Source organism: Hyperoodon ampullatus (genome assembly GCF_949752795.1).
Source record: "Hyperoodon ampullatus genome assembly, chromosome: 9".
In the NCBI taxonomy this organism is placed as follows: domain Eukaryota; kingdom Metazoa; phylum Chordata; class Mammalia; order Artiodactyla; family Ziphiidae; genus Hyperoodon; species Hyperoodon ampullatus.
This window is the reverse complement of record NC_136922.1, coordinates 65,049,944-65,076,970: the sequence shown is the minus strand read 5'-3', so window position 1 is coordinate 65,076,970 and position 27,027 is coordinate 65,049,944. Positions and strand designations below refer to the sequence as shown.

The following is a 27,027-nucleotide window of genomic DNA, read 5'->3' as shown; positions in this document are numbered from 1 at the left end:
TTTTCACTTTTCATTTCTAAGAATGAAAGCTGATTTATAATTTCTTGCAAAGGTGATTAATACTGTAAATGAACAACTTGATGAATGCATTCTTTTTCCTTTGTGAACTATTTTCTTAGATAAACATCCAAGAATAGAATAGGGTGAAAACATGCAAACTCCATTTTTTTACTGCCATCCCATCCTTTTATTTTTTTAACTTACCTCTCCCATTCATCCCCAAACATATGGTTACATTTTTCTGTGCTCTCTTTATCATCTGTTTATTCCATCTCCTTGGGAAGAGAAAGAACTTTTTCTTAGCTCTTAGGCGGTTATAAGGAAAACAAATGCAGCAACATCATCAAATCCCTGACACTTCCTTCTCAGTCTATCAGCATATTGTTTTTTACTTGCCAGTGCAAAGAGGAAAGTAGGCCTCTAAATGGTTTCATCACATATTCCTTTGTGTTATCAGCCAAAATCATGCTCATTTAAAAAGTCACAGACCAAAAAGCTCTTAGATTTTTGCGTGACTTAAAATGATTTTTATATATCAATAACACACAAATAAACAGAGTAGAAGGAAGTTTTAAGTACAGAAAAAGTAACAAATAGCAAACTCCAAACCACCGGATCTCTGTTTAAAATTATGCCTAATACAGCCTCTGTTTTGCAGAAAAGAAAAACCAGCCAAGTACCTTTCTAAAACATTAATGGCTATCAGTCATTTCATCACACATATGTCATCTGACACAATTAAACTTTTAGATTAGTAAACACTTTTCCCCTGTTACAACAGAGGGTTAGTGTTCAAGCAGAGAAAAAAAAAATCTTAGTACACATAAAAGCATCAAAACACAGCCAAACCATAGGGTAAGTCTAAATTTCCCCTATTTCAATTCAACCAACGAGACCTGCTTTGACAAACAAATACACGTGAAAATTTTATAACATCAGAGAACTTATTTTCCAAAGTTCTTCTGCCAAATGCAATAAGCACTAGCATTTGATGGCAAAGAAACTGAACTTCAGTATCAGTTAAATTAACAAACTCACCTCTTCCTCTGATACCCAAGTTTCAGATGTAATACACACTTGCGGAACCCTCCAGAAGATTTTGTTACCTTCTGATAGGTGTATATACAATGAATATTGGATGATCATGAATATATACATATACACATCATAAATATGTACAAATATTTTGCACAAATCTGCTTTTTCTTGAACCTGACTGTAGTTTTGCTAAAGAAAACCTATGATGTCTATTTCCCACCTGGAAATAATTGAAGTAAAAATGCCACATGGCATACTAAAACATGGACTTTGGAATAGATGGCTTAATAACTGTGTAACACTGTTTAACCCTGCTGTAAGTCTCAAGTTCTTCATCCATAAAATGGAAACAAGAATGCCACCCTCACAAGATGGCTATATAAAATGATAAATAAATGTACCTCAGACTCAACAGATGCTCAATAAACATGAATTTCCCCTCTCTTCCCATACTTTTTTTCTTAGGTCCTCCAAAAATATGTTCAGTTGGTTGACAAAGTAGGATTCCAATTATCCAAATGAGGAAATTTAGGTTTCTAACTGCTGAAAAAAAGAAATTCTTGACACGGTTACTTTCTTTCAACATTATGCCTCTAGAACTAGAAGTAAAGGTGAAAGTTCTTTCAAAAAGTAAGACTTTTTCCCCAAAATTCTAGAATAAATTATAGAAATTGTGGTGAGCAACTGGAAAATCCTCATTCACTGGAAACCAGATCCTTCCCATGTAAGAATCATGAGATGCTTTTCCCAGAGTGATAGTCCTAGTCCTCTCTTCTTGCCTCAGCTATAGGATGACCTCAGTAAAGGGTGCTTGGTAGATGCCTCCAGTGAAGTCTGATGTGATGGTAAGTAGATACTATACAGGAAAGGCATGGTACTAAAAGTATAATGTGGTGCTGTGGTTTTGGGGTTCCTGTCCAATCAAAGATAAGGATATAAGAAATAACCTGCAGTTAAAAACAGGAGAAAAGTGGTTGGCTGAAGCCTTTGTGCACCAAAACTCATAACTATTTGTGGTGTATCTTGAAGCCAGTGACCCACAGGATGGAAATCTAAAAAAAGGCTGCCACCCACAACATGCCTAGAGACAGCTAATTGCAGGATGATATTCCTAAATGAGAACCCTTGTCACTTCATTGACAGTTAACCAAGATGCCTTTACCAGAAAGAAGCCTTTGAGCTATTCAGAGGAGCTCATTGATGCCCACTGCATCCCTTTTTGTTCATCTTCGGGGAAACTTACAGGTGGTTTTGGGGTAGTGGTAATAAAACCAGTATGTCTTTGAATTCTACTCTGTATTTGAGCTCCCAATTGTCTTGTTCTACTCATTAAAAATTAGTTAGTATCCCAACAGGGCAAGAACCACCTACTTTATTTGAGGGGCCCAAGGCAAAATGAAAATATGGGGCCTCTTGTTCAAAAAGTATTAAGAATTTCACGACGGCTACCACAGAGCATTCAACCAAACACAGGGCTCTGTGACCGCACAGATCACACACCCATAATGCCCACCCTGGACAGGACTATGGTGGGGACCTACAAGGAGACTAGATAACAGATTCCATCCCTGAAACAACTGACCATAACTAAGAACATAGGCAAGTATTCAGGCAGTTTCACTAGCCTAAAAACAGCACAGATGCTCTGTTTGCTTTAAATAACTCTTGACAAATCTAATTATAAGAGAAATTATCTTTAAAATCCATAGACCATAACTGATTATGAATTAATAAAATTTTAATAACAACAAAAATTTAGGTTTCAAAGTTAAAAGTATAGAAAACCTAAGTTCAAGGATTAGGAAAGGTTGAAAAAAATTATCTTTCAAAAATTTTGCTTATTTAGTATATGCTCATTTAGAATTAGGGTAAATTGTAAAACTGCCCACAGTTCTCAACTCCTTAAATAAAGAAGCAGAGTCTATTTCCCCAACCCTTTGATCTGGGTTGGTCAAAACCAATGGGGAATTAGAGACATGGCACAGGCAGAGCCTTGAAGAATACTTGTGCACCGGGACCTGTAGCCACCATGTAAACAAGTCCAGGCCAGCCTGCCACACAGGAGAGACATGTGGTACAATCACCCCATCTAATTGTGAGCCAAATGCCAATATGTAAGTAAGCACATCCTAGGCCATCCAGTCCCCAGCTGAGCAACCAGCTAACCAGAGACACATGAGTGAATTCAAACAAGAACAGCCAACCACGGCCCAGGTCAACAGAACTGCCCAGCTGATTCAGAGACTCATGAACAATAATGAACTGTTGTTTTAAACCACTAAGGTTTGGGGTAGTTTGCTATACAGTAAAATTGTTAAATGATACAAGTAGTATTTCAGCTCAGTAAGAGAAAAATGGATTATGCAGTTAACAGGGGCTGAGACAACTAGCTCACCATTTTTGGCAAGGAGCTTAGCTTCTCACTAAATTGCAGAATACATTCCAGATGGATTAAAAAAGTATATATAAAGAATAATAGCATAAAAATGTTAAAATAAATTATAGGTCGATAATACTCTTAGCATGGGAAGACTTTCCTAGACAGAGAAACCTAAAGGAAAAAGATGAATAGACTTTATTATGTAAATACTTTATAAATTTTACTTGTCTAAAAAACTTCATAAATAAAAATAAAAGGCAAATGACAAATTGGTAAAACTTCTTTTACATATGAAGAGAGATTACATTCCTTATATACACAAGGTATTTTTTATGCATGACAAAAGTATGCTAAAAGATTGCCACTCTTAATATACACAAAATAAGAAAAAGCTGAACTATCTGATATACTATTGAACAAAAGGTTTTACATATGTAAATCACAAAAGAAGAAAGATAAATGGCCAATTAACATTTTTTAAATGTTCAATCTCGCTGGTAAGCAAAGACAGAAAGATTGAAATAACAATCAAATTATTTTTTCAGTTAAGAATTGTAAAGATCAAAACAATAATACCTACAAAATAGACATTTTTATATACTGCTGGAGTAACTATAATTTAGTACATTTTTGCTAAGCAATATGTATGTGTACATGTGTGTGTGTGGTGTGTGTGTGTGAGTGAGAAATATTTTTTGATTGAGCAATTTTCCTTCTAAGAATACATCCAGATGAAACAATCAGGGATTTTGGGAAGATGGCCACTTGACCTCATGATCCTGAAGCGCCTTTCCTTTTGGTATCCTCTCTGGAACCAAATACCCAAGGCAGTTACACTAGAGGAGTTTGGGGATGCCCCTGAGGATACATGATCTTCATATTTCTTAGCTGAGATCTAGATTTGTGATGCCGACAGATAGCGAAGTTTCAGAAAGATGATGTATTATAACCTCTTTTTTCTGATCAATGAATAGCACCATTTTTGAGAAGGCATAACTTATTAGTCAAATAAAGATGAAAAACTATCCTCAGAATTGTAGTTAACATTTGTTGAGAGATTATGTGTTCCAAGCACTATTCTAAGCAATTTATGTCTTTATACATTTCAGTCCTCACAATAAGCCAATGAAGGAGGCACCATTCTACAGATGGGAAAACTGAGGTTTAGGAGGGTTTTGGCTTTCTTTTTGTTTAAGTAATTTGCCCAAGGTCACAGAGCCAGGACTGGACTACAAGTAAGCTGTCTCTAGACACAGAGTTCTTAATCATTATACTAGAATAAGTCAGATACGCCACTTCAAACCCTAGAACATTTATTAGCATGCATTTAAAGGAAACGATGTTGGATGTCTTACCGCAACCTTAGAAGCAGTGGCTTTCTCTAACAGGCTTTTGCTGGACCAGATTCAAAGGCACCTACATCCCAAGTCATTCGAAGATTGGAGACCCACTTCACTGGCCTCACCATGTAAACTAGTGGTACCCAGAGCTTCTGCTAAACACCAAGGGCACAGAAGCCATTCTGCCCTTCCACCCTGACCTTACCTACTCCCGTACCTGGTAAATTGACTTTTTGGTTCCTAAATAACAATAGCTATCATTACTGAGTGCAGAGCTAGTAAGCCAAACTTTGACCTCAGAACCTACGAACGTACCATCACTAACTCTATTACACGAGTAAATATACCATACCAACTATTTCACATTACAGCCAACTCAGCAATGCTTAATCATTCGTATATGAAGGGACTCGGGCTTCACTTTCAGTTTGTCCTAAGGACTTTATTGGAATTCATAGCAGTTCCTGGACATCTAGCACCCAAAAGATCCCCGAACTTCCTCAGTTCTACATTTCTACATCCTATCCTCACTGTTCAGAGGATACATTTTATGAAAGAAATATTGTTTCCAAGAGAACGAACCCAACAATTACGTAAATGGAGAATGAAGACAATCAAACTTTTCATGCTTCTGGACAGGTATTAAAACTGAAAGATCTCAAATAATTCTCATTACACTTAGAATATGATGAAATTTTCATTATACTTACAATATGATGAAATTTAACCTCTGTATCTGCATTGAGATATTTCAACAGATGATTATTTCATATTTAACTTTGGCACACACTCACAAAAAAGGAATAGAAAAGATTTCTTTAGTCAAGAATTTTCAGCGATAAAACCTTCCTAGCTATGGCAGTTTACCTGAGTCCTCCAACAATATTATTTAGGAAGTGAGAAGAAGCTGACTTCTTTATAGTGGAACTGGCAGAGGCATTATGCATGAAATTTGAATTTTAAAAATTATTATTTCAAGCCTGAGATGATAATTTTGAATAGTTTTTGAAGACATAATACATTAAGAGTGAGACCCACATCACCCTAGTCATGCAAATGATAAACCACTGGTAGAAGGACGAATCAGGAAGATGAAGAAAATAGACTTTTTGATTTAGAACAAAGGGCTATTTAAGAATTCCATCTCATGACCAACAGGCACATGAAAAGATGCTCAACATCGCTAATTATTAGAGAAATGCAAATCAAAACTGCAATGAGGCACCACCTCACAACGGTCAGAATGGCCATCATTAAAAAGTCTACAAATAACAGATGTTGGAGAGGGTATGGAGAAAAGGGAACCCTCCTACACTGTTGTTGGGAATGTAAGTTGGTGTGGCCACTATGGAAATCAGTATGGAGGTTCCTTAAAAACTAAAAATAGAGTTGCCATATGATCCAGCAAGCCCACTCCTAGGCATATATCCAGACAAAACTATAATTCAAAAAGATACATGCACCCCTACTATTCATAGCACTATTCACAATAGCCAAGACATGGAAACAACCTAAATGTCCAATGACAGATGAATAGATAAAGAAGATGTGGTACATATATACAATGGAATACTACTCAGCCATTAAAAAGAATGAAATAATGTCATTACAGCAACATGGGTGGACCTAGAGATCCTCGTACTAAGTTAAGTCAGAAAGAGAAAGACAAATACCATACGACATCACTTATATGTGGAATATAAAATATGACATAAACAAACTTACCTATGAAAGAGACTCACAGACGTAGAGAACAGACTTGTGGTTGCCAAGGGGGTGGTGCAGGATGGATTGGGAGTTTGGGATTAGCAGATGCAAACTATTATATACAGAATGGATGAATAACAAGGTCTTACTCTATAGCACAGGGAACTATATTCAATATCCTGTGATAAACCATAATGGAAAAGAATTTGAAAAAGAATGTATATATGTATAACTGAATCACTTTGCTGTACAGCAGAAATTTACACAACATTGTAAATCAACTACACTTCAATAAAATAAATTTTAAAAAAAGAATTCCATCTCAAAGCATCAACTGACATAAAACTAGAAGTGTAATCCAATTGCTCTATAAGACAATTTGAGAATTATGATAATTATAGGATGTACCAAGAAATGTCCAATAATAACACTAATCATAACAGTACTATTTATCAAGCATATCCTATGTGCCTGGCATTAAGCTGGCTGCTTCACATAAATGATGGAAAATCCTCACAACAACCCTGGGAAGTAAAATATGGATGGATCTAATCTAATTTACGCAAGGTCACATAATTAGAAAGTGGCAGAGCTTGACTTTAAATTTTGACTCTAAAGCTTGTGTGCTATTTGCTGCTCTAAAATACATAGGAAAGAAATACCTTATCTTGATAGTCTGGTACATGACTCTAGGGTGAGGGAAAAAATTATATCCAGTAGTATAAAACTATCACTGTTATTATACTAACCTGCTTGTAAGTTCCATCTAGCAAGGTGTCCAGGTGTTGGAGAGGAGCAGGTGTTTTATCTTTGAACCTTGTTAATAGCCGGCGTTGAATGGCCCGAAATTGTACAGCTCTTTCAGATAAGAGTTCTTCTAACTTTTCACCATTTATCCGCAACTACAATGAAGAATTTCTTTAATTCAGGTTAAATGTGCACAACAAAACGTGTCTAAAGTAAGGATACGGGCAATGCCAATAAAAGTTTGAAAAGAGTAAAGAAGAAATTTAAGTGTGTTACAGAGTTTAGAGAATTAAAAGTGTGATATTTGATACATGAATACAAGGATGATATAGTGAAATAGGTCAAATGGAAATTTAGTAAAAATGGCCCAGTTGTCACTGGGGTAAAGACAGATCATTCAATAATGTTTGTGATAACTGATTAAATACATAAGGGAAAAAAGGAACAAGGATTTTTCCCCCAGTCTTTACAACAAAATCAACTGCAGAGGAATCAAAAGTTTAAACACAACAAAGCATTAGAAAATTATATTTTTTATAATAATCTTAGTATGAGACAGATCTTTATAAGTCAAAAGTCAAAAGCCACACATACACACACACACCCCTGATAAATTACTAACAAAAAATTTTTTTAATTCTGCGTGGTTAAGAAAAAAAGTAGAGAAAAACATTATAAGTAAAGTGATAAGACAAACAGCAAACTGTAAAAAATAATAGCAATAACCACAGAGACAAAAAGCCATGCCTATAATATCTAGAAAGCATCTACAAATTGATGAAAAAGGACCACAACCCAAACAAATGAGTAAGAAAGAGAGCAACAATCCAATAGAAAAGTGGGCAAAATTCACAGAAAAGTTAATACAAATAGCTCTCAAACATACAGCATTTGACCTGGCAATCCCACTTCCAGGAATTTATCCTAGGGGTGAGCTTGCAAAAAGTAATGTACACACAAGGATAGTCATTATAGGATTTTTTCTGTTGCTATTATAGTAAGATAATGTTAATAATCAAAATACTCATCAATAGAGGAATAAATAAAGAGGACTTTGCAGGGCCACCAGGTACTGATAAGCAATGCTAGCCAAAGATGCATTGAATGAAACAAAGCAAAAAAGAAATACAGAATATCATTCACGTGTTTTTTTAATCTATATAGTAACATAGTTGTGACTGCATAGACTAGTTCTAGAAAGGTAACAAGAAACTGTACACCAAAAATTGCCTCCAAAGAGGAGACTGAATAGTGGGAGGATGAGAATCAGAAACGACTCTTTTTAGTATAACTCTTCTCATAACTTTTGAATTTAATATAATTAAAATAAAGAAAGCTAGTCAAAGTCATAGGGAATACTCCATGAACCCAGATCATGTGAACTGCTAATTCAACTTAACAAAACAGTCATAACTAGTTCTGAAGTAAATATCATATTCAAAATGTTCAGAAATCAAACATATTATAGTTTACATTTCTGATATCAAACTAAACTTCCTTACCTTTACAGTGCATGTATGGAGAACAGACACATGATTGGAAAAAAAAACTTGGAATTTTATTAACTTCTTTTAACCCCAGTTTCAGAAGCATTAAGTAGCTAACTAAATCAAAGAATATTCTCTTGAAGGAAAAAAAAAACTTTCATTACCAAAAGTTAAGTGATATAACAACTAAATTTTTAAAAAAGAATATTAGAGTTATCAAGCATTCACCCTTTTAATTATATTTCCTGCTATAATACTTTATTTCCTCAATTCATGAAACAAAAAAATTTTTAAATATTCTCAAAACTGAGACATCAGCCAGGTTATCATTCCTTTGAACGTGTAACAAAACAGCAGTGATTGAAATGTTTTCACATGTCAGAATTTCAACATTTAACAAATATTTATTGATCTTAGTGCCACACAGTGTTCTAGACTCTAGGAATTACAACAATGAATAAAACAGACAAAAATTCCTGTTTTCATGGCGCTTACACTAAGGGACACTTAGATTCCAAAAGCCACCTTGATTCAAAGTTTAAAGTCATATTAAAAAAAAAAAAAAAGTAGGGCTTCCCTGGTGGCACAGTGGTTGACAGTCTGCCTGCCGATGCAGGGGATACGGGTTCGTGCCCCGGTCCGGGAAGATCCCACATGCCGCGGAGCTGCTGTGCCCGTGAGCCATGGCCGCTGAGCCTGCACGTCTGGAGCCTGTGCACGTCGGGAGAGGCCACAACAGTGACAGGCCCGCGTACGGCAAAAAAAAAAAAAAAAGTAGAGCGGGGCCAAAGAGCAAAGGAAGTATAAGCATGCCCTTTTCAACTGTGTAACAAAAGTGCCTATAGTTCACCACACTCCCTAAGTCCCTCCCCAGAAAGGAAATGTCCCTGATGTAGAAACTCCAGGGATTTACTAGCCAGCAAATAAGGCGGGGAGGAGGGAGGCGGACTGTATGTCAAACATAGTCAATTAGAATCTAATATTTTTGATATTAAATATTACAAATAGGTAATTAGTATAGTCTTTCTGTGGGCTCTCTTCCATAAGTCACTGGACCCCAGTTTTGCACAGTGAAGCAGGAATTTCTTAAGATATATCCTAGAGAATTATAAAGGTTCTCAATACTTAAAATACCTAAACATATTTCTCAAACTATTGATTTTGGTGCCACAATTTGGTCAAAGTATCCTCTCCTATACAATATTATCAGCTTAGATGAGGGAAGACCCAAATAAATTCAATTTATTTGATAATGACGTGTTATCTGCAATTGGATGGTATGCACTGAAATTTTCCCTTTATGTTCACACTGTATTCAAATAAGTCTTTATTTGTAGGTTAAAGTCAGTGCTCTTAGAATGTTCAAGGGACTGAACATTAAGTAGAATGTTCATATGACTGACAATTTACATGACGTATTCTCTCTCTCACTCCCTCTTTCTCTCTCTCATCCTCTCTCTCTCTCACTAACACACACACACACGTGCACACACGTGCACACACACACACACAACACACACCATAGTTTACAAACTGAAATGCAAAAACCTATTGATTCCTTAAAAAGTAGCCACTCTAGGGAACCAATGTTTCCTTAAAGTGCAAAATTTTTTTGAAATTCCTCTTTGTAATTCCCTACAGGGTCTACTTATAGGCAAATAAGAAGAGCCTGGTGAATTTTTTTTTTAACACATGGGACTTAAAACAATGACTTTCATTGTCCAATTTTTTTCACAAAACATGACTCCTGACTATTTTCAAATATCAAATCAATCTTCAAAGGATGAAGAGTTGACACCCTCAAGATACTCAAGAGAATCTAACACAAGCTCTGAAGGTACTTCCAAAGAAGAAATGCAAACATATACAGGCAACAAAGTCACTGTCAGATCTCCTTAATTTAGACATTTAATCATTCAGCATTTACTAAGCACCCATCGTGCCAGATACTGGAGAATATTTTATGTGATTAACCCTCATTCAGATGCAGAAGTTCTGGTGTGCTTGTTAAAAATGAAAAGGAAAAATCACTTTACTTTATAATCACACCTCATTTATGGCCTGCTAGAATTAGCCAAATGGCTGCCAATAAGCTCAAATAGTTTTAACACTGGGTTACTGGGGTCAAAGGTTAAATCCCCATGTGGGAGAATTAAACCAGCTCTGTTCTGAGGCCAGACCACAGCTCCAGGCAGCCACTCTGTAAAAGTCTGCAACTGATCACAAACTGGGCAAGAGGGTAGGAACAGATTCACAACCCCACCATCCACGTAAGAATAACAACTTGACGTACACTGCCTAATAGCATGTATACTAGAATCCTTACCTCTATAGCATCTTTCTTTCATATATTGAAACATTACACATGATACGGGTTATGATCATACACACCTCAAAATGATGATCGATCAACTCAAAATATTCTTGAAGGGGCATAGATCCAGAAAAAGAACAGGCGAAATCTTTGATTCCCTGTTTTTCAAAATATTCCTGAAGGCGGATAATAAGCTCATTTGTTATGAGCCAAAGATCCTCAAATTGTTCACTCTGGATGCGATATCGTTCTAAAGAGAAAAAATAATTAAGGAAAAGGCTTATTAACACATAACTAGTAGCTGAAACTACATGAATTATCACCAACTCTGACATGAATACCAAAAGGACAAAGATTTCTTTTTTGGAATATAGATATAATTTCTACTGGCTTAATAAAAATAATTCTACTGCCTTATCGTGATTTTCTGCATCAACAACTTAACATTTTCAAAGCTCATTCTAAAGGTATGTGGTCACAGCAGCAAGCTGCATAGTCCTTTTAACTATGTATTTTATAATAGGTTTCAGTATGGTAAAAACACAAAATTTGGATCCTTCTAAAAAGAGCTTTACTCAAAAGGTAAAAAACAAACAAACATAAAAAAAAAGGTAAGAAAACAGCCATTGCAAAAGTACAACCTGGTATCATTAGTTTGTTTCAAAAAATTGATGTGAAATAAAATTTATTCTATAGAAAGCCCACATCCTGGGCACAGTAGCCAGCTTAAATCCCTGTAATCATAATCAAAGTTTTCTATTTTTCTAATAGTTCTTTCATTTGAAGAGAGATTTTACAATAAGACCCTTCCCCAATTATAAATCTTGGTTCCCTCCATTCCCTGACACATCAGCTCCAAGACAGCCAAAGTCTTGTCTATCTCCTACCCTGATGATGATGGTCACAACAGTGATGACAATGATGATGACAGCAGTGACAATAACCACATCTATGATAAGAGCAGCTATGAGAAGAGCACCAACCATGCATCAAGCACTATAACTACAACAACCCATTTTTTATAAGAAGGAAAACCAGGCACAGAGAATTTCAGAGATTTGCCAAAGGTCACCAAGCAATTTAAATGTCAGACCTATAATTCATGATATATATCCTTCTTCCCCAATTGTCTAAACTCTACCTATTCTTCAGGATCTGGCTTCAGTCTCACCTACCCCAAGAAACCTGTATTTCTCTACCATCTATAGAAGGCTTATATGTGCCAATCACTATTTAAAGTACTTCACATTCACTCTCTTCTTTAAACCTCAACAGCCCAATAGGCTACTGGCTATATAACAATAGCCCCATTTTACAAAAGAATAAATCTAGCCGACAGAAGAGTTTAAATAATCTGCAAGGTCATCTAGCCAGTTAGTAACAGAGCAGGGATTGGAACTTTAGCAATTAATCCAAAGATTATCTATCAATTTTAACCACCTCATAACCCTGCATTTCTCTGAATTTATATAGAGAATTCTACAGTCCACTGTGCACTTAATACATACAACCATGTACTCTTATTTAACTTTCCAGATGATTATATTCAGTCTCTGCAAAGAGACTGTACACTTTCTGAGATCAAAGTTACCTATTTTATTTAGTTCACCATTTACTGAACAACTATTACGTGCAATTTCATAAAGAAAGAAATGTTGGGAGTACAAAAATTACCTTAGTCTTTTTGCTTAAGGAGCTTAAAGTAATATGATACGTGCATGTGAAACATTTATTTATATTCCCCATGGTACGTTGATAAATTCTATAAATATATTACCTCTTCAAATTGGTTTTTAATTTCAATTTGTCATCCTCGGCCAGAATTCAAGAATATATCTGCTCTCATTCCCCTAGTCATACTCTTTTCAATTATACAAGGAATAAAATACACTGAGTATGCCTGCCAGGGTGCATGGCAAACACCCTGGTATTCTCTGCTGTCATATCATTCCCCTTGGAGCTTCCCCAGTCTTCCCCTCACTCCAGTCTTTTTTTTTTTTTTTTAAACATCTTTATTGGAGTATAATTGCCTCACAAAAGTGTGTTAGTTTCTGCTTTATAACAAAGTGAATCAGCTATACATATACATAAATCCCCATATCTCCTCTCTCTTCCGTCTCCCTCCCACCCTCGATATCCCACCCCTCTAGGTGGTCACAAAGCACCTACCTGATCTCCCTGTGCTATGCAGCTGCTTCCCACTAGCTATCTATTTTACATTTGGCAGTACAGTCCATGGCCCTCTCTCACTTCATCCCAGCTTGCCCCTCCTCCTCCGTGTCCTCAAGTCCATTCTCTACGTCTGTGTCTTCATTCCTGTCCTGCACCTACTTTCTTCAGAACCTTTTTTCTTTTTTTTTTTTACATTCCATATATATGTGTTAGCATACAGTATTTGTTTTTCTCTTTCTGACTTACTTCACTCTGTAAGACATACTCTAGGTCCATCCACCTCACTACAAATAAATCAATTTCGTTTCTTTTTATAGCTGAGTAATATTCCATTGTGTATATGTGCCACATTTTCTAAGTATCAGTGGACACTTAGGTTGCTTCCATGTCCTGGCTATTGTAAATAGAGCTGAAATGAACATTGTGGTACATGACTGTTTTTGAATTATGGTTTTCTCAGGGTATATGCCCAGTAGTGGGATTGCTGGGTCGTATGGTACTTCTATTTTCAATTTTTTAAGGAACCTCCCATACTGTTCTCCATAGTGGCTGTATCAATTTACATTCCCACCAACAGTGCAGGAGGGCTCCCTTTTCTCCACACCCTCTCTAGCATTTATTGTTTCTAGATTTATTGATGATGGCCATTCTGGCCAGTGTGAGGTGATACCTCCTTGTAGTTTTGATTTGCATTTCTCTAATGATTACTGATGTTTAGCATTCTTTCATGTGTTTGTTGGCAATCTGTACACCTTCTTTGGAGAAATGTCTATTTAGGTCTTCTGCCCATTTTTGGATTGGGTTGTTTGCTTTATTGATATTGAGCTGCTTGTAAATTTTGGAGATTAATCCTTTGTCAATTGCTTCATCTGCATATATTTTCTCCCATCCTGAGGGTTGTCTTTTAGTCTTTTTTATGGTTTCCTTTGCTGTGTAAAAGCTTTTAAGTTTCATTAGGTCCCATTTGTTTACTTTTGTTTTTAATTCCATGTCTCTAGGAGGTGGGTCAAAAAGGATCTTGCTGTGTTTTATGTCATAGAGTGTTCTGCCTATGATTTCTTCTAAGAGTTTAATAGTGTCTGGCCTTACATTTAGGTCTTTACTCCATTTTGAGTGTCTTTTTGTGTATGGTGTTAGGGAGTGCTCCAACTTCATTCTTTTACATGTAGCTGTCCAGTTTTCCCAGCACCACTTATTGAAAAGGCTGTCTTTTATCCATTGTATATTCTTGCCTCCTTTATCAAAAATAAGGTGACCGTATGTGTGTGGGTTGATCTTTGGGCTTTCTATACTGTTCCATTGATCTATATTTCTGTTTTTCTGGCAGTACCATACTGTCTTGATTACTGTAGCTTTGTAATATAGTCTGAAGTCAGGGAGCCTGATTCCTCCAGCTCCGTTTTTCTTTCTGAAGATTGCTTTGGCTATTTGGGGTCTTTTGTGTTTCCATACAAATTGTGACATTTTTTGTTCTAGTTCTGTGAAAAATGCCATTGATAGTTTGATAGGGATTGCATTGAATCTGTAGATTGTTTGGGGTATTATAGTCATTTTCACAATGTTGATTCTTCCAATCCAAGAACATGGTATATCTCTCCATCTGTTATATCATCTTTCATTTCATTCATCAATGTGTTATACTTTTCTACATACAGGACTTTTGTCTCCTTAGGTAGGTTTATTCCTAGGTATTTTATTCTTTTTGTTGCAATGGTAAACAGGAGTGTTTCCTTAATTTCTCTTTCAGATTTTTCATCATTAGTGTATAGGAATGCAAGAGATTTCTGTGCATTAATTTTACTTTACCAAATTCATTGATTAGCTCTAATAGGTTTCTGGTAGCATCCTTAGGATTCTGTATGTATGGTATCATGTCATCTGCAAACAGTGACAGCTTTACTTCTTCTTTTCCGATTTGGATTCCTTTTATTTCTTTTTCTTCTCAGGTTGCTGTGGCTAAAACTTTCAAAACTATGTTGAATAATAGTGGTGAGAGTAGGCAACCTTGTCTTGTTCCAGATCTTAGACGAAATGGTTACAGTTTTTCACCACTGAAAATGATGTTGGCTGTGGGTTTGTCATATATGGCCTTTAATATGTTGAGGTAAGTTCCCTCCAAGCCTACTTTCTGGAGGGTTTTTATCATAAATGGGTGTTGAATTTTGTTGAAAGCTTTTTCTGCATCTATTGAGATGATCATATGGTTTTTCTCGTTCAATTTGTTAATATCATGTATCACATTGATTGATTTGCGTATATTGAAGAATCCTTGCATTCCTAGGATAAACCCCATTTGATCATGGTGTATGATCCTTTTAATGTGCTGTTGGATTCTGTTTACTAGTATTTTATTGAGGATTTTTGCATCTATGTTCATCAGTGATATTGGCCTGTAGTTTTCTTTCTTTGGGACATCTTTGTCTGGTTTTGGTATCAGGGTGATGGTGGCCTTGTAGAATGAGTTTAGGAGTGTTCCTCCCTCTGCTATATTTTGGAAGAGTTTGAGAAGGATATAGGTGTTAGCTCTTCTCTAAATGTTTGATAGAATTCACCTGTGAAGCCATCTGGTCCTGGGCTTTTGTTTGTTGGAAGATTTTTAATCACAGTGTCAATTTCAGTGCTTGTGATTGGTCTGTTTATATTTTCTACTTCTTCCTGGTTCAGTCTCAGAAGGTTGTGCTTTTCTAAGAATTGGTCCATTTATTCCTGGTTGTCCATTTTATTTGCATATAGTTGCTTTTAGTAATCTCTCATGATCCTTTGTATTTCTGCAGGGTCAGTTGATACTTCTCCTTTTTCATTTCTAATTCTATTGATTTGAGTCTTCTCCCTTATTTTCTTGATGAGTGTGGCTAATGGCTTATCATTTTGTTTATCTTCTCAAAGAACCAACTTTTAGTTTTATTGATCTTTGCTATTGTTTCCTTCATTTCTCTTTCATTTATTTCTGATCTGATCTTTATGATTTCTTTCCTTCCTCTAACTTTGGGGTTTTTTTGTTCTTCTTTCTCTAATTGCTTTAGATGTAAGGTTAGGTTGTTTATTTGAGATGTTTCTTATTTCTTGAGGTAGGATTGTTTTGCTATAAACTTCCCTCTTAGATCTGCTTTTGCTGCATCCCATAGGTTTTTTGGGGGGGTTGTCGTGTTTTCATTGTCATTTGTTTCTAGGTATTTTCTGATTTCCTCTTTGATTTCTTCAGTGATCTCTTGGTTATTTAGTAGCATATTGTTTAGCCTCCATTTGCTTGTATTTTTTACAGACTCTTTCCTGTAATTGATATCTAGTCTCATAGTGTTGTGGTTGGAAAAGATACTTGATATGATTTCAGTTTTCTTGAATTTACCAAGGCTTGATTTGTGACCCAAGATATGATCTATCCTGGAGAATGTCCATGAGCACTTGAGAAGAAAGTGTATTCTGTTGTTTTTGGATGGGATGTCCTATAAATATCAATTAAGGGGCTTCTCTGGTGGCGCAGGGGTTGAGAGTCCGCCTGCCAATGAAGGGGACACGGGTTCGTGCCCTGGTCCGGGAAGATCCCACATGCCACGGAGCGGCTAGGCCCATGAGCCATGGCCACTGAGCCTGCGTGTCCGGAGCCTGTGCTCCACAATGGGAGAGGCCACAACAGTGAGAGGCCCACGTACTGCAAAAAAAAAAAAAAAAAAAAAAAAAATGGGTCCAACACAGTAAACCCAGAGTGGTATTTATTCACTCTTTCATTCATTTATATAAGTCAGTACAAGATGCTGGGGATAAAATCAGCAAGAATGGGAATAAAGCAAGAGCCTCTGCTCTCAAGGAACTCACCTTTGACCTGGGAAGATGGAGTGATGGGGGAAGAACAAACATGGCTTGTGCCATCACTGAGTCAGGGATACCCCATTAAGGTTGACTTTGCCACAAAAGTGCCAGGGCTTTCCCCGAGTGATATATAACTATTTTTAAGTATGTGATGGTCTATCACACAGCAGGATTAGACAATAGCAAGGGAGCTGCAAAAGGCAGAAGGCACGATAGAATTGTATAATTATTATAGATATTCACAGAGTCAGTTGCCTCAGGAAGTGTTTAAGACTCTGAGCTCCTTGGTGTTTGGTGCTTTCTTTAAAATCTCCTTGGGAGATATAGAACTCAATGGGGAGGAAAGACAGGCCATCTCTGGAGGTACAGATCTGTCTGTCCCTCCATCCATCCTGGAACAGATATTTGGCAGCTCAGTGCTGCCTCCCGGTCCCAGCCATTTGTCCCTACTCCTAGGTAGATGGGTGGCTTCTGGCTCAGGGCTGGCTCCAGGACCTTGTCTTTCTCTGTGTCTGCCCATCTTGGGGCAGGTGTTTTCTCCAACCCAGAGCACCCATCCAGGCCCAGGCAGTGCCCTTGGCCTTCTAGAGGATGAAGCTGAGCTGATCCAGCTACATCTCCTTTTGTGGTTTTGTGATCTCCCAAAACACTGGCTTCACATTCTGTCACACAGTCCTTGCTGGATGTAGCAGATGTAGGTGATGAAGTTGCATGCTGCAGTGATGCAAGCCCAAGAGGATGGTGAGATGTAGTCCTGACTATTGGAGTGACAGAGCCGAATGTGATAGTAGCAGGTGTAGGCACATACGTTGGCACTGCCACACTTGACTGTGGCTGCCCTCACTGTGGGCAGCATCTGCAAAGCCACAGGCTGGATGGTGAGCGTGTTGTCCTCCAGAGTGGCCTGCACCAGCACCAGGAGATCCCACTTTGTGAAATCCAGGCAGGGGCCCATATCCTTGTGGTACACCCTTCCCAGGAAGGAACAGGGCTTGTCCAGGGTGGGAAAGAAATCATGTCCACCTCCTTGTCATCCTAGTCCAGGGTGAGAGAATGTCCCACAGTGGGACACACAGCTGGGCAGATGGAGCTGCCAGTGTTCTGGGCCCTTGTGGGGTCCAGGCTTAGTGGGGCCAGGTGGAGCTCATGGTTGGGAGGGCTGCTGTGGATATGATGACCGATGTCTTCAAGGCTGTCACTTCCACCTATGGCATGTCAGCCCATGCCTCCTTCAGCTGTTTTTCTGATCCCACCTACTTCACGTGGGCTTCTTACACCATCTTGTGGGCTTCCTCAGACAGGCTGGCCATCAGCAACTCCTCCAGCTCCTGTTCCAGGTGTTCCCATGCTTCCAACAGCTGTTCATGCCCCTCATCTTTCAGCCTCAGCTCCTTCTGGGCAGCGTGAGCTCCTTTTTCAGGGCTCAAAGCCCTGCCCTTCTTGCAAATCTCCATGGAGATCCTGCAGGAATGCCTGTCAAGATCATTAGAGAAGAGCTACCTCCAGAGTTCATAATACTGAACAAGATCCTTTACTACTCCCAGATTCTGAGATCCTAAAAGTGAGACAACACACTGCCTCATTGCAGTCATTTCCTCTCACGTATACATACCTTTTAATAAAATACTCAAAACGATGCCTAAAATATATTAGGTGCTCAATAAATGCTACCCATTGTCATCGTTCTCACCATTATTTCCCCAAGGCTATTATAAACTAAAGAGCAGGGATTCCATAATAAACTTCATTAGACCCACATAGAACCTAACTAACCCAGTAACTTTCAAATAGCAGATATGAAAAAAAAAGCGGCCTTAATAAAATGAGTTTTCCTTAGGATAGAATTTATTGTCATTTTAGATAAAGCTGCAAATTTTTACACAAACATTACAGTGCTGATATTTCAAAGGAAATTTAATTCATTTAGGTCCTAGAAGGATTTTGAATAGCCTTCCACATACAAGTAGAAAAACCTGGGGTATAGCCTAAATATACATAAAGAATAAAATTTCTTATATATAAAGTGAAATAGGACTTCCCTGGTGGTGCAGTGGTTAAGAATCCACCTGCCAGTGCAGGGGACATGGGTTTGATCCCTGGTCCGGGAAGATCCCACATGCCGCGGAGCAACTAAGCCCATGAGCCACAACTACTGAGCCTGCGCTCTAGAGCCCATGAGCCACAACTACTGAGCCCGTGTGCCATAACTACTGAAGCCTGCGCACCTAGAGTCCATGTTCCGCAATAAGAGAAGCCACTGTCGTGAGAAGCCCGTGAACCACAGTGAAGAGTAGCCCCCTCTCGCCGCAACTAGAGAAAGCCCATGTGCAGCAACGAAGACCCAATGTAGCCAAAAATTAAAAAATAAAATAAAATAAAAATTAAATAAAACTACAGAGGAAGTTATCCATTCAACTACAATTTTTCAATACAAATGTGTCACAATTTACAAATCTTAAAAGAGATGCACATAAACAACTGGGATTATTATGACACATTTTTTAAAAGAACTATGTCATCTGGCCCAAGATGCAAAAAATATACATCTCAAGATACCTGAATGAAATGATGGAGCAAGCCATGGGGATATCTGTGGGAAGAGCATTCCCAGCCAAGTGAACTGTGAGTGCAAAGGCCCTGAGGCAGAAACGTGCTTTTAGGAACACTGAGGAAGCTAGCATGGCTGAAGCTGAGTGAGCAGTTTTTATGCTGCACTATAACGAGATAATACACTGGTTTCTGTTAAATCACCTACATAGGTACTGCAAGAAAATCTCATAATAAGGCATATTCTGGTATGTCCTGGCAAGTCTGTCCACCAAAAGTTAGTTTTATTAGTTAAGTTTTATTTAAAAGTTAAACATTTTATTAGAATTTATGACTGGGGGAAATATGGAGAGGATTCTCAGCCAAATACCAACCAGTACCCCCAAGCTCAGCTGTCCACAGGCTGAGCTGATGTTGGGGAAAGACAAATCCAATTAACACCTATTCTAATGCCTCCGAGGAAGTGCTGGGTTTAGTTCCCATTCATAGCTTACACTGGGCATGGGTGTTTCATTAAGGAGAGCAGGGGATGTTGTGGGATAGCCAAGAAAGGCAGTGGTGCCCAAAACTCTTCCCCAGAGAGGGGAAGTGTTTATCTCTGCTACCTACAGCTGGAGCTCCTTCCTCACTCCTGGCAGACAACAAAATCCCTAATCCGACAAAATGAAATGTGGGCAAGTCTAAACATTTCCCTTTATCTTTTATCAAGATTTGAATTATCTGAACAGAGGCCTATGAACTCTCTGAGAAACCCATCTCAATCCCCTGTACTGAGCAAAGACTTCCACTTTCTAAAGATAAAGTAACAGAGAAAAGTCGTGTACAGTAGGTTCAAAGGAAAGAGACAAATGAGAGAAATGAAATGCAATTCCCTTTGCAAAATAGCCATAATTCAAGACTATCTTTATTAGATAGTCTCAAGAAGATTCAAAGTTACTCTGCACCTACTTATTCAATTCAAAAGATATTAAATGATAAGTGCTGGGGAAACAATGGGGAACAACACATACTGGTCCTGGTCCTCATCCTAGTGAAAAGGGCAGAAAATAAATAAGTAAATAACAAATAAATAGTTACAAGTTATGAAAGGACTATGATGCAGATAAAAAGGGTGCTGTGATAAAGACTAATGGGTAAAACAGTTTTTATATTATTTCATATAATACAGCAGTTAAACAATACTAGCAGCTAAAATTTCACGAGCACTTACAATGTACCAGCAAATTGCTACATGCTTTTCAGGAATTATCTCATTTGATTCTCACACATTATAATTGTACTATTTTATCTCCGTTTTGTAGATGGAAAAAACAGGCACAGTAATTTTTTCAAAGTCACTCAAACGAACTCTAAGCCAGAGCCTGGAGCCCACACTCCTAACCATTTTGTGCATAAAGCTTGGAGCTTAAGGATGGGCAGAATAGCCCAGGTAGAGGGAATGGCAAGTTCAAAGACTTCATGGTAGAAAAAGTCAGACATGTACCAGGAAATGAGAGAAGGCCAGAGTGAGGAAGAGAGTGCCCGTAGATGAAGCTGGATGTTAGGCCAGGCCAGAACATACAGGGAGACCTATAAGGGGTGGTAAAAGTTTGGATATTATTATAAACACAAAAGATTTTAAGCTGGAGAGTGGGATGATATAATTTGTAATTGTTTGTTTCCTTGTTTTTATTACAAGAACTGCCGAGTAGAAAACAAATTGGAAAGGAACAAGAATAGACTTAGAGTTAGGACATTATAACCATGACCAAGGTAACACAACAGATGGTGGTGGCATATATAAGCAATTAAGGGTATCACATTAGGAAGAAAATCTCCAGTTTCTCAGGTCTTATCCCTGAGCAAAACTTAAAATGTAGTAAATTCTTAAATCTATGACTTCAGTACTAATAAATCATCCAATCTTCAATTTCTTCATCCACACAAAGGGGAAAATAAAACGTACCTCACAAGGTTGGTATGGAGATCAACTATAGTGTTGTATGAAAAAGACCTACACAAGCACAATTTATCTTTGTATTATAAAATTTAGATCAAGCAAAATTAGATGTTCAAAATATATTGGCTGAAAAAATTAAAACTTTGATACAAAAAGTGTGGAATGAAGTGAGTAAAAAATCTAAAGCTCAATGAAAAATTTAAATATAAATAAAATTCTATATACCCAGCAGGTATTTGCTATAGCCTGAATGTTTGTGTCACCCCAAAATTCATATGTTAAGTCTTGATACCCAATGTGATAATACCTGGATATGGGGCCTTGGGGAGGCGATTATGTCATGAGTGTGGAGCCCTAATGAATGAGATTATCACCCTTATAAAAGAGACCCCAGAAATCTTTCTTGACCCTTCTGCCATGTGAGGACACACTAAAAAGTCAGACATCTATGAACAAAGAAGCAGGCCCTTACCAGAAACCAAATCTACTGGTGCCTTGATCTTGGACGTCCCAGCCTCCAGAACTATTGGAAATAAATTTCTGTTGGGTAAAAGCCACCCAGTCTATGGTATTTTTTAATAATAGCCCAAATGGATTAAGATAGTACTCCACTGTGATAAAGTATAATACATGAATGTCACCAAACAACAAAAAAGTAAAAAATCATAATAATAAACATTTAAATAGTGTGATATTTTCTGTAACTTTAACATTTGGGCCTCAATTATTTTCTTATTCATCAACACATGCGGGGGGGGCAGGAAAAAATGTTTTAAAATAAAAAAACACCATCAGACTTGGGATTTAAAAACATAAACACGAGGGACTTCCCTGGTGGCACAGTGGTTAAGAATCTGCCTGCCAATGCAAGGGACACAGGTTCGAGCCCTGGTCCGGGAAGATCGCACATGCCGCGGAGCAACTAAGTCCACGTGCCACAACTACTGAGCCTACGCTCTAGAGCCCACGTGCCACAACTACTGAAGCCCACGTGCCTAGAACCCATGCTCAGCCACAAGAGAAGCCACCGCAGTGAGACGCCCGTGCACCACAATGAAGAGTAGCCCCCACTCGCTGCAACTAGAGAAAGCCCGCACACAGCAACAAAGACCCAACACAGCCATAAATAAATAAATAAATAAATAAATGTATCTTTAAATAAAAATATAAACATGATATCTGCAAGTTCATTTTTTTTCATATTACCAAAAATCAACAAGAATCAATGAGTTGAAGATTTATAAGGCATTATTTTGATTATTAAGCATATTCTCAGCACTAGTACTCCCAGGTAGTTAACATTGCCCTGGAGACTTTCCAGGGTACGCATTTCATGGAAAGGAGAAATGAAAATTTCTATTTGCAATATAACATGAAAGAAGAAAGTTGTATTACAAAATATATCTTTACAATATGGTAATTAAAATAGCTGCCAAAATGAACAATTTATTTTTTTATCTCTTTTCCTTTGCATCTTGTAATAGCAGCTCAGTGGAAATAACCATTTCATCCTCCAAATGAAATAAATTTGGATGATTGGAACCCAGTTAATTGTCATTGCACCCTACTACAAATGGAGAAAATAATACATTTAACTAAGCAGGGCACAAAAGTGCATAATGTCAGTCTCTATTCATGTCAGAACATCTGAAGTTCATCAGTATAAATAATGTTTGTATCCATATCATAAACAAAGCATCAGTATAATTTATGATCTTTGGAAATTTTAAAATGAGAGATGAAAAAGCAGATGAATGCTTTTTAAACCAAAAGTTGGAAGAAATAATAGAAACAATTTCAGTAGACACTAGTATAATATTCTACATATACAACCTCTTCAATATTAGTAGAAACTAGGGATGGTTTCTGTAAATTTACTTTGCAAAAGGCTTTTTCCAAGTAGATTTATATACTATTCCCATTGTCCCTTGATAATACTGCTAAGGTGTTCTAAGATAAATATTAATAGTAATATTATATTGATGAATCACTGTACACATTAAATCACTCACAGTGGCATGAGGTGGGTGACAGGTGAGTTTAGATTTGATCATGACACTTGTCCCTAAATTTTTTGGCTTTATTAAAGGACTATCACAGAGTCCCTACTCTATGAACTTCCAGGCACAGAAGAAAATTTACTGATCTCTAAAAACCCCACAATTTATCAAGCATCTGAAGATAACTTTTCCTCTTTATGGAATGCCCTCCACCTAATAATCTCCTATTCATTCCTCAAGATCCTTCACAAATAAAATCTCTTATGGAATCTCATTCCTTTGGACTCCAACAGCAGCTAAGTGTGCTTCTGTAAGCACATCAAGCATTCTAGTATCAGTTCGCTACCTGTTTGTCTCTCCCGTTAGTCCAGAAGCTCCACAACAGCCACGACAGTCTCTATATCTAATACGTCTGCTGAATGAAAAATGAACAAAAGCATGTGGTCTACCCAGATGGAGTGGAGCAAGATTCTCACTTTCCTTGTTCTGAAGATATTTTGTTTAACACAGTTCAGGATCACATATGCTTTCTTTTGACAGATGCAAAACAAAAGGCTTTTTCAAGGCCCAACCCTTATTCACATACATGACTACAATTCTTTCATTACACCTGAAAGAAAAATAGTCAAAATGGATAAGCAAAGGACTTTTAAACTTGACCTTGTTCAATTCAATCACTCTTTCTAGAATGTTAAAATCTTTCAGGATATTGAAATGTTTAGTATATTAGTTATCCTTTCCATATCCCAAAGGCCTACCTGAGGCAACATAAATTTGCTATTTGCAATTGCTTAGCCCTACTTGTGACACTGAGAAGATGTATTTACTCAGCACTCATTGCTAATTACCAATTTAGCAGGGTACAGAAGTCTAAATTGATAATCATTTCCCTCAAATCTTAGCAAAAAATTTTCCATTGTCTTCTAGCATCTAATAATTTTGATGTTAAATGCCTTCTTGATTCATGTTCCTTGAGTAGATTGTTTTTTCCTTTATAATCTTTGAAGATATGCTCCCAATTCTTAGTGCTCTAAAATTTCACAATAATATGTCTGCATGTATTTCTTTTTCTCTTTCATTGTGCTAACATCAAATAGGCTCTTCCAATATCCACAACTGAGACATTTCATTTCCTAGAAATCCTTGTCTCCATTGGTTTTCTCTCCATCTTCACAACCCACTGCCCCAGTGTCACACCTTGTCTGATGAGCCTCTCATCAGAATCTGCAGTCTCTCTGAACACTTTACATCAGCACTTCATTCATTCTCTGACCACCACCTTTTGTTCTTCTGGTTCACTTGCTCTATAACTCCTACTACTTCACTTCTTCAACCTTATCAAGGCTGGTGATCCATTGAACCCATTAAATTCTCACTATGTATCAGTTTTCTCTACTTTATTTCTCTTAGATTTGGTAGTCCATTATTACAATGATTATCATAAAAATATTTTATATGCAATTCTCTGTTTCAAAATCCCAGCCCTGACTTTAGTTGCTTGTATACTGATAAACAAATCACTGCCAGGCAAAATCGTCCAAGGATGACTGGCTTCACTTCAAAATTCAGGATCTCAGACTTCAACATTGCCTTATATTTCATGAGTTTGCTTTCTTATTCTTCAAGACATCAGTGTCATGCTTTTTCTTTTTCAAATTTAGACATCAAAGCTCCCCTATCTTTCGGTCAACAAATCTACAAAATCTCCCTGGACCTACATCTTGTCACAGTAAAGTTACAAAGGCCTGTCCTTCAATTCTCCTCACCCTCCAGGCTCTGCATCCCCACCCCTTCTCTCCTTCTAAAGGACTTCATTGCTTTGTGATCCCCTTTCTTCCTGATCATCAGCGTCTCCCATTAATTCAATCATTTCAATTGCTATTCAAACACGTTCTAATACTGCTCATTTAAAAACAAAACCCACAACTCCTTCCAGCTACATTTTACTTCTGAATTACTGAGTTTGATTATCCAATTCTTACTGAAAATGCTAGATACTAAATTAGAGTGTGTAATACTAGACACTCTAAATTTATCCTTGGATTAAGCTGCAGCTTAGACTGCACTGCTTTGGGCTCATACAGAATTATACCTAGTAATTGCGTTTCGTCATTATTTTTAAGGCTTTATGAAATTTGTTACTCATAAAGTATAACTATATAAGTATAACGATTATAACTATAAGAATAAGCTTATGGAGACATTATTGAAGAAGCTATCTTTATGATATTCAGAAGAGAAACTTCATCCTGGACTCAGCATCAGTAAAGGCTGTGCATCTCCTGAACAACTGATTTGATTTGATCTTTTGAACATTCTGAAAATTGGAACTAAAATGTTTTCTTGTTATTTTTAGACTGCTAGCATCTTATTGATTCTGCAGTATAATCTTTTTCTTATCTTTATTAATTTCCTGCTCTTATTTTCTCTCTCTGTTCCTTCAACTGTTTACTTTCTCCTTCCATATTTTGGAAATTTTTATAATTTATATATATACTTTAAATCCTTTAAAAAAAAGTGAAACAAGGCAAAGTACAAATAGATACAGTAGAGAAAAAGACAAAAATAGATATATAAGAAAGATCAAGAAAAGTCTGGAGACAAAAGGGGCAGGAAGGAAGAGGGAGAGAGAAGAGGTAGTGTCTGTTGTGTGAGGTAATAAATCACAAAATGGATCTGGATCTTAAGAGAGTGCCATGGCAGGAATATATAAGTATTTAGTCAATAGCATATTTCTTCTGAAATTTCATTGTACTGAATCAGTAAAAATAATTGACTTCCATGTAGAAATATTTTATAATTCTGATTATAAAAATATTTGATTTCATAAAATGTGACCTACTTGTTATTTTTAACAAGTTTATAGAGGTAGCACTGATATACAAAGAATGCATATATTTAATATACCAATATACCAATATCTGCCTAGACTCTGGAAAATTGTACTTCCTTATTTTATTTTATTTTTATTTATTTATTTATTTATTTTTTTGCGGTACGCGGGCCTCTCACTGTTGTGGCCTCTCCTGTTGCGGAGCACAGGCTCCGGACGCGCAGGCTCAGCGGCCCAGCCACTCCACGGCATGTGGGATCTTCCCAGACCAGGGCACGAACCCATGTCTCCTGCATCGGCAAGCGGACTCTCAACCACTGCGCCACCAGGGAAGCCCCCTTATTTCATTTTTTTATTGGAGTATAATTGCTTTACAATGTTGTGTTAGTTTCTGCTGTACAATAAAGTGAATCAGCTATATGTATACATATATCCCCTCCCTTATGGACTTCCCTCCCCCGCTGCATCCCACCCGGCTAGGTCATCACAGCACCGAGCTGAGCTCCCTGTGCTATACAACAGGTTCCCACTAGCTATCTATTTTACACATGGTAGTGTATTGATGTCAAACCTAATCTCTCAATTCATCCCACCCTCGCCGCCCCCACCGTGTCCACACGTCCGTTTCCTATGTCTGCGCCTCTAACTCCCACCCTGCAACTAGGTTCATCAGTAAGATTTTTCTAGATTCCATATACATGTATTAATATACGATA

General features: G+C 37.3%; 1 protein-coding gene across 4 annotated transcripts in view; it reads right to left on the bottom strand.

The window, feature by feature from the left end:
- BBS9 (Bardet-Biedl syndrome 9) overlaps positions 1-27,027 on the bottom strand; it is a gene marked incomplete at both ends in the record, with an annotated part of 471,339 nt that overhangs the window by 220,361 nt on the left and 223,951 nt on the right. For all 4 annotated transcript variants that reach the window (XM_079711010.1, XM_079711009.1, XM_079711012.1 and 1 more), the window contains 2 exons: positions 7,215-7,367; positions 11,091-11,263. In XM_079711010.1, the coding sequence (XP_079567136.1) occupies positions 7,215-7,367; positions 11,091-11,263 (326 nt within the window). The remainder of the gene's footprint in view (positions 1-7,214; positions 7,368-11,090; positions 11,264-27,027) is intronic.